Source organism: Heterocephalus glaber, unplaced genomic scaffold (assembly GCF_053883595.1).
Source record: "Heterocephalus glaber isolate CG9 unplaced genomic scaffold, H.glaber_assembly_v1.0 deba00001509, whole genome shotgun sequence".
In the NCBI taxonomy this organism is placed as follows: Eukaryota; Metazoa; Chordata; class Mammalia; order Rodentia; family Bathyergidae; genus Heterocephalus; species Heterocephalus glaber.
This window is the reverse complement of record NW_028258325.1, coordinates 40,490,256-40,503,248: the sequence shown is the minus strand read 5'-3', so window position 1 is coordinate 40,503,248 and position 12,993 is coordinate 40,490,256. Positions and strand designations below refer to the sequence as shown.

The 12,993-nt window shown below is 38.1% G+C and overlaps 1 protein-coding gene across 1 annotated transcript; it reads left to right on the top strand.

The window, feature by feature from the left end:
- Positions 1–605: 605 nt before the first annotated feature.
- Positions 606–12,725, top strand: Cnga1 (cyclic nucleotide gated channel subunit alpha 1). The gene is made up of 8 exons (XM_004849848.3): positions 606–724; positions 1,520–1,636; positions 2,600–2,662; positions 4,615–4,656; positions 4,738–4,842; positions 6,983–7,090; positions 7,772–7,878; positions 11,022–12,725. Exons 1-8 carry the CDS (start codon positions 618–620, stop codon positions 12,449–12,451), a joined length of 2,079 nt encoding a protein of 692 aa, XP_004849905.1. The 5' UTR covers positions 606–617; the 3' UTR covers positions 12,452–12,725.
- Positions 12,726–12,993: the final 268 nt, after the last annotated feature.

Genomic DNA, 12,993 nt, shown 5'->3' with positions numbered 1-12,993 from the left:
AACATTCTCAGGGTGGGTGCACAGATGGGATAGAAGGTCCTTCATGAGAAGCATGGATGCTGAAGTAGGTGGACAAGGCAATGCAGTAGACGGGAGTGATCTGAATATGGCACATGCAAGCAGGCCAAAAAATAAATTGAGATTTGGCCCTGCCTGCTCTAACTGCTCCTAGGAAATGACACCTCCTGGTTATGGTTTAGGCTGATGTTTTTTGCAACGTTAATTGGTTTATATCATCAGTACAATTTAGAGGAACTGCTGAACTCCCTCCTTTTCTTTGAGAGATTATTTGGAGGTTCTAGCAGGGGAGACTGGCTGCTCTATATGCTTGACCAAGGAAATGGTCCTCCTCTATCTGGGATGGTCATCCTTTTTGACCAAGCACACAGTTTTGGGAGGGACAGATATAGAGCAGGGAGGGAGGAAGGGGATACCCACCTAAACTCATCAGTGTAAGTTAAAGAATAAAGCATGTTTGCATATTTTTAAAGAATAATCCTCAGTATTATCACAGCCCTAGAAAAATGATGAAGTGAAACTTTTGTCTACATGTGGAAATATATAACAATAGTCTTCCCACTAGTAAGATTTCTTTCTCCTCAGATATTAAACTAACCATGAAGACAAGTATCATCAATACACGATGGTCCTTTATAAATATTCCCAATGTGGTCACACCAGATGTTGAAAAGGAAATAAGAAGGATGGAAAATGGAGCATGCAGGTAAATCCATGCATTTTCTCATGCATTTTAAATACTAGCCACTTTTCTTTCATTTAGTTAGATTTCATTTCAATTTAACTATAATTTGTTACCTTGGACTCTATAAAGTATTTAGTGAATTTATTTATACTTTGAAGCAGGTTAGGTTGTCTAACCAAAAAAAAAAAAAGTTTTTATGGTGGCCATTTTTTTTGAAAGCACCTATGTCAAATACATCTTTAGTTATGCAGAACTTTTCCTCATGGAACATTTCAAATCTAAATATATATGAAGAATACATTGAGCATGAAATGGTTGCAACAAGATTTAAAAGTATAATGTGCTTACCCTATAAATACAGAAAGTATAAGCATGTGGTTGGAATTTCTTTTAGTGGAAGGAAATGTTAGGAAATGGGAGTTCATGCAGCTGGGTAAGATAACCTAAAACCCAAATATTGCATTATTTGATAATCATTAGCATCAAACAATAGGAATGTGGAATATCTAGAAAGTGGTTCCTTAAGTACATTTTACTGCAGTGTGCATATGGTCTCTAGACCATTAAATATCTACATAGTTCTTAACTCTTTCTAATCAAAAAATGTGTGTGGGGTTGGGGATGTAGCTCAATGATAGAGTGATTGTCTAGCATGCACTAGGTTCAATCTTTACCACTGCAAAGGAATAAGAAAAGTTGGGTGTTAGTTTGAGAGGAAAGGAAAGAGGCAAACACTTCCCCTTAATTAGAAATATTGCACCTCTACCATAGTTGAAAACATTAATCAAATTCATCTCTGCTTTCCATTGGACTTAGCTCCTTTTCTGACAATGACAGCAGTGCCTCTCTATCTGAAGAATCAGAGAATGAGAACTCCCATGCAAGGGGTTCCTTTAGAAACAACTCATGTGGAAGGGAAGAACCATCACAGAGGTGAGCAGTGTGATCTAGCCCTTGGAATGTGTTTTGAAACTATTATTTGGATGAAAGGTCTTGTATTACTTCCTTAGAGTGGGCTTGGTGAATGTTCTGGCTATCTAGACACTCTAGAGGATCTCAGGCATATTCTGCTACTTCTGTTCCTTATCTTCCTAGCAAGGTACATACTGAGAGCTTGGAAAAGTATCACTGTCTGGCCATTTTTCATGGCCATAGGCATAGTCACAAACAGCCCTGATTATTTGCCTGAGATTTATGTCTATATTTTGAGAAGTTTCATGCCCCAGTTTTCTCTTATTTCCTGCTTTTTCCTAATCCCTCTTTCAGTGTTTTGAAACAACCGAGTGTGAAGGTTGGCTGTCATTGTCTAAATTGCTCTAACCCATTTGACCCTACTTCAAGGAAATAGAGCAGTGGAGTAGAGTGAGTAGCCAGAAAAGAAAAGCTAAACATCCTTAGTAGGCAGGAGAGCAGCCAGGTTCCAATATGGAACTCAGAGGGTGCGCACCAGGGGTTCCTATTCTGTGGAACTTAGATTTACTTTTTCTTTGCTCTGCCTCTCTCTTTTGCTTCTTCCCACTGCTTCTAACTTTCCCATGGTTCTTACTTTTCCACTGGTCTTTCTATTTATTTCCTTCTCTACTTTCTGGTTTTTCTGACAGTGTTAAACCTTATTGGGAGTTAGTGCATCCAACTTGATTCACTCAAGGCCAAGAAAGATGCTTATTCTTGGTGTGGACCTTGACCAATAAGGCATCTATTAATCACTTTCATTCAAGGCACTAGTATCTGGCAAGTTATACTTCATAGAGGTTCTGTGGTTTCATAATCATCTAGGCAATCTTTTGTAGTGAGTAGAAAATTAAAAAAAATTTGTTCTTTAAGACCATTTGCCTGCCATGGACATTATACAGATGGTGAGCATTATAATTTCCTTGTATGTTTTTTATTTCCCAGAGAGCAGTACCTGCCTGGTGCCCTGGCACTTTTCAACATTAACAATAGCAGCAATAAGGACCAGTAAGTACATCTACAATAGAAAAACCAAAGCTTTGTTTTGAAGAAACCAGTAAAATAGAAGGAATATATTTCAGTCTGACATAGAGTAAATATTAAGTAGACAAACTAATATAATGAAAATGATATTCTACTATTTTGTTGCTTAGCTAGATCACATTAAAAGTCGTATTTTTATGTATTCATCTATTTGAATATACATATAAAAACCATGACTGTAGTGCACATGCAATTTCCCTTCCTATTGGATAGAGTGGCTGACAAAGGTACAGGAAACATTATTAGTTCTTCCTAGTCTGAACCAGTCTATCTAGGTTAAGTACCTCCGGAAAAACTCCGAGATGGAGGTTTGTATGCAGAGGTTTCTTTGGAGTATGCTTGGGAATGATATTAGGAAGAGAGTTGGTGTGGAGGGTAGTGGGTAGAATTGGTAGAAGGAGAAGCTGAGTTTCAGATAATAGAATTGGCATACAATATGATTCTTTGGGGGGGCTTTAGAGCATGGCTGGCCTTTCAGAGCTGTTCCATAGTAAGGTCATAAAAGACCTTACTAAAAGACTGGGCCTTTGTAGCCACACAAAGTCATGGGATAAGGGCTAGCCCTAGGAAGTAGGGGCATGACCTTGAGCATGGCGGTTTCTTTCAGTGACAGCCAACCAAGGGAGAGGAAGAACTGTGAGCTTTCGGCAACCAACACTCTTGCCAGATGGGGACTGAGACTCTGAAACTCATGTAATACCATATCCATACAAACCCTGTACACTGCTCAGATCCATTTTATTTATATAGAAAATTTATCCCACTTGGGAATATCTCTTCCAGGTTTCTCATTGTTCTTTTTCCTGGGGGAGCTTGTAAGAGAAAGATTAATGGCATAAACTAAGGTCCTGGACAGCTGCAGCTGCAGCTGCAGCTAGTTTTGAAGATTCAACTGAAACTCCTCATCCCACTTGCCCTTTCTAGAGACCTCTCATTCTTGACCAGAACTTCTGCTGGTCTACATGACTTATGTAGTGGAACAATACAGACATTCATCTTTAAAGGATTTGAGCTCCTGGTTATCACATCCTTCTTAGGTCATGGCTGATATACTTGTCCATTTACTAGCAAAACTGGACTGGTTAATTGGTTAGTATCAAAAGATACTACAGTGGATCACTTGGGTGCCAAATATATTTTCTATTCTTCCACTGCATAACAGCAAATCTGCCTATTTCTGACAATTTAGGTCAATGACTCACCAGTATGATGATGCTTCATGACTATCTATCCATGGGACATGTTCAATCAACTGCTCCTAAAGAGCTCTCCCTAAGTGGGCAGTGTGGAGTAGGAGGTGATGCATCAGTGTAAATGACATGGGGTGTGTGTGGGGATGTGCTTAACCACCTGGTTGGCCAGCTTATTTGTTATCTTATGCTCAATTCCAGATATAGAATCCATCATATGATGGATTATTCCCCAACCTTCTGATTTGGGTGGATTAGTGCAGAACATTTGACTGCTCATGAAAAACTGCTTCAGTCAGGATTATTTCCTCTAAGGAAAATAGATGGCATTTTCTTGAAATTCTCAATGCTTTTATTTAAGGATAAATGCAAATAACATCAAGAAGCTTAGATTTTGAATGATTTTTTAAAATATCAACACCATGGAAGTATACCCTTTTGGGTACCAGTTTCTGAAGTCAACTTCTTAGGTTTGTGCCTTTATTGACATTTTCTTCAGTTTTCTATATTGATTAATCTGTGGATTTTTGTTTTTTTAATTATCTGGATAAATGTCTATTTTTTGGTAGAATACTCCATTAGGAAACTAGGTTTCTGGTTTCTGAGCAATAGGGCAGGTCTTTGAATATAAGGCTGAGAATTCTTGGTCAATGTAGAGGAAAATTTAAAAAAATGGAAATCAGATTGTAAAGTGATCATGTGACAAAAATATTGCTTGTTTTTTAGAGAGCCAAAAGAAAAAAAGAAAAAGAAAGAGGAAAAGAAGAGGTGAGACTTTGGGATGAATTACCCCACATTTTTTGCCCTTAACATTTTCATATTCTAACACTGTATACACAACTTTTTCAGCAAGCCAGGTGATAAAGGTGGAAATAAAAAGGACCCAGAGAAGAAAAAGAAGAAGGAAAAAGAGAAGAAAATGATAGAGGAGAAAGGCAAAGATAAGAAAGAAGAGTAAGTATTTTTTACTGGGATTGAAATAAAAAATGAATTTATGATGGCTTTTACAAGTAGGGATAAATTTCCATCACATAAAGGAAGAATTTTTATGGTAAAGAGACTCTGTGTAAATAATAAATATCTTTAAATATTTAAAAGTGAATGTTTAAAACATATTATTATCAATTGTGAATTAAAACCTTTTTCTAAGTTCCCTAAAATTAAGAATTACTGATTTTTCTCAAAAATTTTGATTGTTATTGTTCATTCTCTTCCTCAAGCATTTGTGAAGATAAACTTACCACTAGCGATTTTTTAGGTTCAAGAATCATTGGGTGTCTATTGGCTGAGTGTGATGGCCCATGCCTGTCATCCCAGCACTCAGGAGGCTGAGGCAGGTGGATCCCTGTGAGTTCAAGTCCAGCCAGAACTACATAGTGAGACATGGTAAAAAAAAAAAAAAAAAAAAAAGAATAATTGGGTGTCTAGTATCTTAACATCAATTTTCTTTTACTTTTATTTTTTGGTACTAGGGATCAAACTCAGGACCTTGTGCTTGTCAGACAGGCGCTGTGCCACTGAGCTATATCCCCAGCCCTTAACAGCAATTTAAAAAATCTGAAATAAAAATTTAATAATTTCATTAACATTTTTGAGTGATAAGTACTTGTATTAGTTACTTTTCTCTCATTATTGAGACAAAACTCAAAGTTAAAAGGGAAGGGTTTTGTCTGGCTTACAGTTCATAGAGGTTTCAGTCCATAGTTAGCTGGCTCTGAGGCTGGGATGGCAAACAAGATCACAGAGGAGAAACAACATGGACACAAGGCAGCAAAGGTAACAAGAGAGGCAGTTCACGGCACTCACAGGGCAACAAGGGCGAGAGACTTCACCAAGTCTTCCTGCCCCTTTTATCCCATCCAGACTACCAGCATAGGGCGTTCCTAAACCCTTACTCACATGTAGTGGTTTAGTAATCACATGCCCTTAACCCCAGCCTCACACTTTCCAGATTCCGCTGCTTCTGACTGAATGAGGCTTTGGGGGGGACATCCAGACTCAAACCACAGCAGTATTGGAGTGTGGCAAATACTCCAAAGTAAAGAAGCATTATTGCAAAAGCCAGGCCTGCTTTTATTTTTTGGTAGGGGGCAGGAGTTTGAGACATGGTCTCACTATGTAGTTCAGGCTGGCCTTGAACTCACTTGTAGTCCAGGAAGCCTTTGAATTCCTGGAAATCCTCCTGCCTCAGCATCTTGAGTGCTAGGATTACAGGTGTGTGCTACCACACCTGGCAGGCCTATTTTTGAGAGAAATACAGATGCTACCAAAACAAAAACCTTGTGTAGTATTCAATTTAAAACAAACATTTGAGAGCTAGAATTCCACAAGACTAAGGCCAAGTGACTTGCAAAGCTCTTTTCACTTTTTAATAAAGGCTAATTTCTCTCTGAATATACTTAAAGAAAACTTCACCTGACAATGGCTCTACTAATGTTCCACAGTGGCGCCACAATGTTTAGAATCTTGTTGAAATCTTTATTAGGCGAAAAGTCCTTAAAAATATAGTCTTGGGCCAGGAGACTGTAAAAGATATCTATTTGATCATGCATTTTCTTCCTCCACTCTTGCCCTTTTCTACCTCTCTTAAAGAATCCTTCCTATGTGCTTATCAATAAGTTCTCCGTATTTGATTAATCTTTCTTTTCTGTACAGGTGAGAAAGAAGCGGTGAGTCCTCTCTCGCCTCACACAGTGTAGTTTCTGGTCACTGGGCTGCCTGAGTGGGTGGCAGCAGCACAGTCACTATTCTCCCACTGCCCATAACCATCCAGAGGAGCCTGCAATGGCCATGGCTTCCCATCCTCCTTGCCCACTACCTCTTAGTGGCTTGAAATAGAGCTGACTGCAGTACAACTAGAGCCTTAATCAAAGTTTAACATTTATTTTAATGTTAAGAGTGGTAATTTAACTATCTATCCATCCCGTACTAACCGATTCCTTATGACCTCAACACTTACTAAGCTTAGGGGTGAGCTTCTCTGGCTTACTTCTCTTTCACTAATTGTGGGTTTTGGTACAAGCATACTTGAAACAGTAACTAAAAATGTTCTTGTTTCTTGGTAACTTTCCTCTCTATTTCTCACTGTTGCTAGGGAGAAGAAAGAAGTTGTGATTATTGATCCTTCAGGAAATGCATATTACAACTGGCTGTTTTGCATCACCTTACCTGTGATGTACAACTGGACAATGATTATTGCAAGGTGTTTACATATTTTTTGCGGATCTCACCTACTTGTGGTTTTCAAGTCATCTGACTGGACAATTTGACCTACTGCCTCTTGGGATGCATTTCCTTCTTCTGCTTCAGCTTGAAGAGGAAGCTGAATTACCCTCAATGTGCTTTCTTGGGATCAGGCAGGGGTGTTTTGTTGCCACTATATTTGGTCCTCCCATACTGGGGTACGGGGTACTTTTAAACTGTTAATTACTGAATCATGTAATTAGAGCATTGGGAGAAATTATGTTTTTTTTTCTGGCCTACTAGAAAAAATGTTTTCAATATTGAAAAAATATCAAGGATCTATAGTCTTTTGGATGGTAAACATCTTCCCCATCCAGGATCAAGCGTATTTTCCCAAAGCATATTGGTCACAGATAAGTAATGTGAACCTGGTGATCAGTGTGTATTTGACTCCAGCCCGAGGCCATTTATTCTCATTTGATGTTTTTACCAACTACTATTGATGGAAAAGTGTTGGAGACAACAAAACTGAACAACTCAGGCAAAGATTTGGGAAAGCCATGATCAAATAAACATGGTCTAAGGGCTCCTCCCTAAGCCTTAGTATGTTGTACAGAAGTGACAAAAATGATAACAATCATACAAAGAGAATTTTTACTTCAATTAATCTCTATTTTACTTATACAAGTTTTTTTTTCAGAGCATGTTTTGATGAACTTCAATCTGATTACCTAGGATATTGGCTCATTTGTGATTACACTTCAGATATAGCCTATCTTCTTGATATGTTTGTACGAACAAGGACAGGTAAATATTTTAGTTTTAGATATTCTAAATTTTCATGCTTTTATCTCTGACATATAATTTAGAATTTCCAAACTCAGGTAATCTTTGTTTTTTTGTATTTTCATCAAGTTTATTGGTACATTTTAGGTATACAATACAATGACATTCATCATTGGGAATTTGTGCCTTTACATGATATATCTTGGGTCTTATTTTTTCCCATTCCCCTGCACTTCCTTCACCCCCTCCACCTTTCTCTATTTACAAAGACACTGTTTCCATTTTTTCCTTTTCTCATATTTTTTCCTTTCCCTTTTTTCCTTTTCCCTACCCCTCCCACTTTCCCTTCCCCTTCAGACCTTTTCTTCCTATTTCACATTATCTATTATACATTTTGATCCTTATTTACACTTTCAGTTCCTCACACCAAAGAAACTATTCTGTATTTACACATGTGTGTCCTCTTTATTTCACTTAAGAGTATGGCCTCAATGTGCATCTGTTTAGCTATAAATGTCTCTAGTTTTTCACTCTTCACAGCTGACTAGTACTCCATTAAAAAAAAAAAACCCACATCTTCATCCAGTCTCCAGTTGATGGGCAACTGGGCTGTTTCCAAGTTTTTGCTATTACAAACTGTGCCACTGTAAACATGGGTAAGCATATATCACTGTGGTATGATTCTTTTAATTCTTTTGGGATGATACCCAGCAGGGGAATAACTGGGTCAAATGAGACCTCTAAGCCTAGTTCTTTGAGGTATCTCCATATTGATTTCCACAGTGGTTGCACCAGTCTGCATTCCCGCCAACAATGGAGGAGGGTTCCTTTCTCCCTACAACCCTACCAGATTTGTTGTTGGTTGATTTCTTGATAGCAGCCATTCTTTCTGGAGTGAGGTGGAATCTCAGTGTTGTTTTCTCTCAAATGACCAGTAATGTTGAACATTTTTTCATATGTTTATTTGATGCGTTTACTTCTTTGTCTGAGAAATGTCTGTTCATTTCAGATGCCCATTTTTGAATTGGGTCTTTAAATCTGGGGGGTCTGATTTTTTTAAAGTTCTTTATATATTCTAGATCAAACTCAAGTATTCTTTAAAATAAACTTATAGAAATCTGTCTTAGAGAAAAGGCATAGTTGAAAGCAAGGGTCACAATTTCACCTACTCACAAGCTTAGGCCACACCAGCTGATTCAGAAAGATATTACCAAAAAAACTTTTGAGTGTAGTTTGGTAGCTTTCCTCCATTTTTCTGTTCATTGGGTTTATGCTAGGTGAGAAGGCTAGAGAGGAGAAATATTTTGCCAGCTCTGTAGAAAAGAGCAACTGTTACCTACTAGGGGGGGTCCCTTAAAAAGGTGCAGAGCAGCAGAGCTATCCTAGAAATTTTATAGAAAGTGTGAACCTTGTGCCTCATGGTGGGACCGTATTAACCAGAGGACATCAAAGCTTCCTACTTGAAGTGTTTTTGGTAAGAAGTGGTAAGTTCATTGTTCCTACATTACTCTCCACATGCAAACATAATGAGTATATACAAAGTAGAAGCTTTTAAGAATCATGGAAAACAGAGTCATTTCTAAATATCATTGCCCTGGAACAATATTCCAGTTGTTCTGTCCGGGTTGCCACTCTGGCAGCCATTATAGGAAGAGGAGCAAACTCTTTCCCTATGATGCTGTATCAAAGTGCTGAAATGTTGGGTTTAACACACAAAGCCTATGGTAACAGCACAGAAAGGAAGATCCTAGGTGACTAAAGAAGACTGAAAGGACAAGAATGAGAGAGGACAATGTAGCCTCAAAGGGCATTCATGTTCAAACATTGAAAGGGCAAGTCCTAAACATACAAAATAGTTAGATAGCAACGCAGATACTTAAGCTTCACGGGTAGGGATGGGATTCATTCAAGAGAGCAGCATGAGTTGTTGGGCATTGTGCCAGAATATTCAAGAAACTTTCTAAGAATTAGGTGTGGCAGTCTGGCAGGAAAAACAAACTATCTCTTTTCTTAGTATAGTCTCAATGCAATATAGTTGTGGTTGACAAAATATGCAGGGGAGAAACCTCACATGCTAAGCAATTCTTAGCACCTGCTGGGTATCTTATAATTAAACTCAATCCCAGTGTTAACTGGCACAAGTTAAAAGCTCAGTCCCACAAGATACTCCCGTGTTAGATGCCAGTCACAAGCCCTAGGTTGTGGCCTGTGCTTCTGACCTACTTGGTATAAATCGGGGTTCCAACATCCCTCCTCTGGTCTAATAACTTGTTAGCATGGCTTACAGAACTCAGGGAAGCACATTTACTGGTTTATTGTATTAGTAAAGGGTATGATAAATGATCCAGATGAGCAGCCAGGTAAAGAGGCACATAGAACAAAATCTGGAAGTGTCCGAGAGCAGGAACTTCTGTCCCCAGGAAACACACGCTTTTAGCACTGTGTGTTCATCATCCTGGAAGCTAGACTCCACAGTTAGAGATTTTTATGGAAGATTTCATAGTGATTAACTTAATCACTCAAGATTAACTTAATCTTGAGCCTTCTGTCTTTTCGGGGTGGGGGAAGCAGGGGATGGACAGGTGAGGGGGTTTGGGGCTGAAAGTTCTAAGCATCTACACATGGTTTAGTCTTTGTAGTGATCAGACCATCTAGGAGCCCATAAAGTGTTGCCGCCATAAAACAAAAGACACTCTTATCACCCAGGAAATTCCAAGGGATTGATTAGGAGCTCTATGTCAGGAACTGGGGTCAAAAATCAAATATCATCACAAACGATGCAACTAGTACCACTCTTCTCAGGAAATTATAGGGATTTTAAGAGCTTTGTGCCAGAATATAAGGACAGATTACAAATATGTAATTTATTAAATAACAATGTCAGAAGAATGTGAATTCTATTTGTAAAAGAAATGACTATCTGGGTGGGGATGGTGGATCCTAAGAGATTTCCATGCAACCCTCTCATTATCAAACTTAGAAGGTTTTACTTTTTATTTCCACAAACACATGTTGGTTGATATTTATGCCATATTCCATTGCTGAAGGCATATTGATTGAAAATGAATTCTTGATTTGACTTCAACAAAGTTAACTGACTTTAGAAAAATTCACGGTGGCATAAGAGGAGAAACATTACATTGAATTTTTTTCTTTTATTTTAGGTTACCTAGAACAAGGATTACTGGTGAAAGACAAATATAAACTCATAGAGAAATATAAATCAAACTTGCAATTTAAACTTGATTTTGTATCAATGATACCAACTGATGTACTATATTTTAAACTAGGGTGGGACTATCCAGAAATCAGATTAAACAGGTTATTAAGGATCTCTCGCATGTTTGAGTTCTTTCAGAGAACAGAAACAAGGACAAACTACCCAAACATCTTCAGGATTTCTAACCTTGTTATGTATATTGTCATTATTATCCACTGGAATGCATGTGTGTACTACTCTATTTCAAAAACTGTTGGATTTGGTAATGATACATGGGTCTACCCTGATGTTAATGATCCTGAATTTGGCCGTTTGGCTAGAAAATATGTATACAGCCTTTACTGGTCTACATTGACTTTGACTACCATTGGTGAAACACCACCTCCTGTGCTGGATTCTGAGTATATCTTTGTGGTGATTGATTTCTTGATTGGAGTTTTGATTTTTGCTACTATTGTCGGTAACATAGGTTCTATGATTTCCAACATGAATGCAGCCAGGGCAGAATTTCAAGCAAAGGTTGATGCTATCAAGCAGTACATGCATTTTCGAAATGTAAGCAAAGATATGGAAAAGAGGGTTATTAAATGGTTCGACTACCTGTGGACCAACAAAAAAACAGTTGATGAGAGAGAAGTCTTGAGATATCTACCTGATAAACTCAGGGCAGAAATTGCTATCAATGTTCACTTGGACACATTAAAAAAAGTGCGTATTTTTGCTGACTGTGAGGCTGGTCTATTGGTGGAATTGGTTTTGAAGTTACAACCCCAAGTCTACAGTCCTGGAGATTACATTTGCAAGAAAGGGGATATTGGGCGAGAGATGTACATCATCAAGGAAGGCAAACTTGCTGTGGTGGCAGATGATGGAATCACTCAGTTTGTGGTGTTGAGTGATGGCAGCTACTTTGGTGAGATCAGCATTCTCAACATTAAAGGCAGCAAAGCTGGCAATCGAAGAACAGCCAATATCAAAAGTATTGGATACTCAGATCTCTTCTGTCTCTCAAAAGATGACCTCATGGAAGCTCTGACTGAGTATCCAGATGCCAAAACTATGCTGGAAGAGAAAGGAAGACAAATATTAATGAAAGATGGTCTACTGGATCTAAACATTGCAAATGCTGGGAGTGATCCTAAAGATCTTGAAGAGAAGGTCACTCAAATGGAGGGATCAGTAGACCTCCTGCAAATACGATTTGCCCGTATCCTGGGTGAGTATGAGTCAATGCAGCAGAAACTGAAGCAAAGGTTAACCAAGGTTGAAAATTTTCTGAAACCACTTATTGACACAGAATTTTCAGCTCTTGAGAAACCTGGAGTAGAGAGTGAGCCCACAGAATCTACACAAGACTGGAAACCTGGTTATTAATGAAGACACCTATTTTATGATCATTTTGATCATGTGACTAAAGGTAATGAAGGAAAAAGAGGAAGATTGAGCTGAAAAATTTTCCATAAGGAAAATAAGCTTGGGTGGTTGACCCAAGACCTGTACATTCTCCATGAGGTACTATGATTAAAGAATCATTCTAGGTACATCCTTTGCACAAAGGAAAATGTGTGAAGATAAAAGCTAATTAACCCGTCTATCTGTATCTCCCAAATTTTCCATATATGCGCCTTTTATGTAATAATCTTCATAAAAGAGAAGAAGTATTTTTTTGTTTCTTTTTTCTTTCTTTCTTTTTTTTTTGTACAGGGGATCGAACTCTGGACCTGTGCTTGTGAGGCAGGTGGTAAAACCACTGAGCTAAATCCCTGGCTGAGAAGTATTTCTTACTTTCAGGCCACTTGCTTTGTTGAGGAGTGAAATGTATTCAGAGTAACTCAGAATTACTATGTACATCATGTTTGGGATAACATTTTAAAAAATAATTAGAATGCAATAAAATAAAGCTAATTATTAAACTA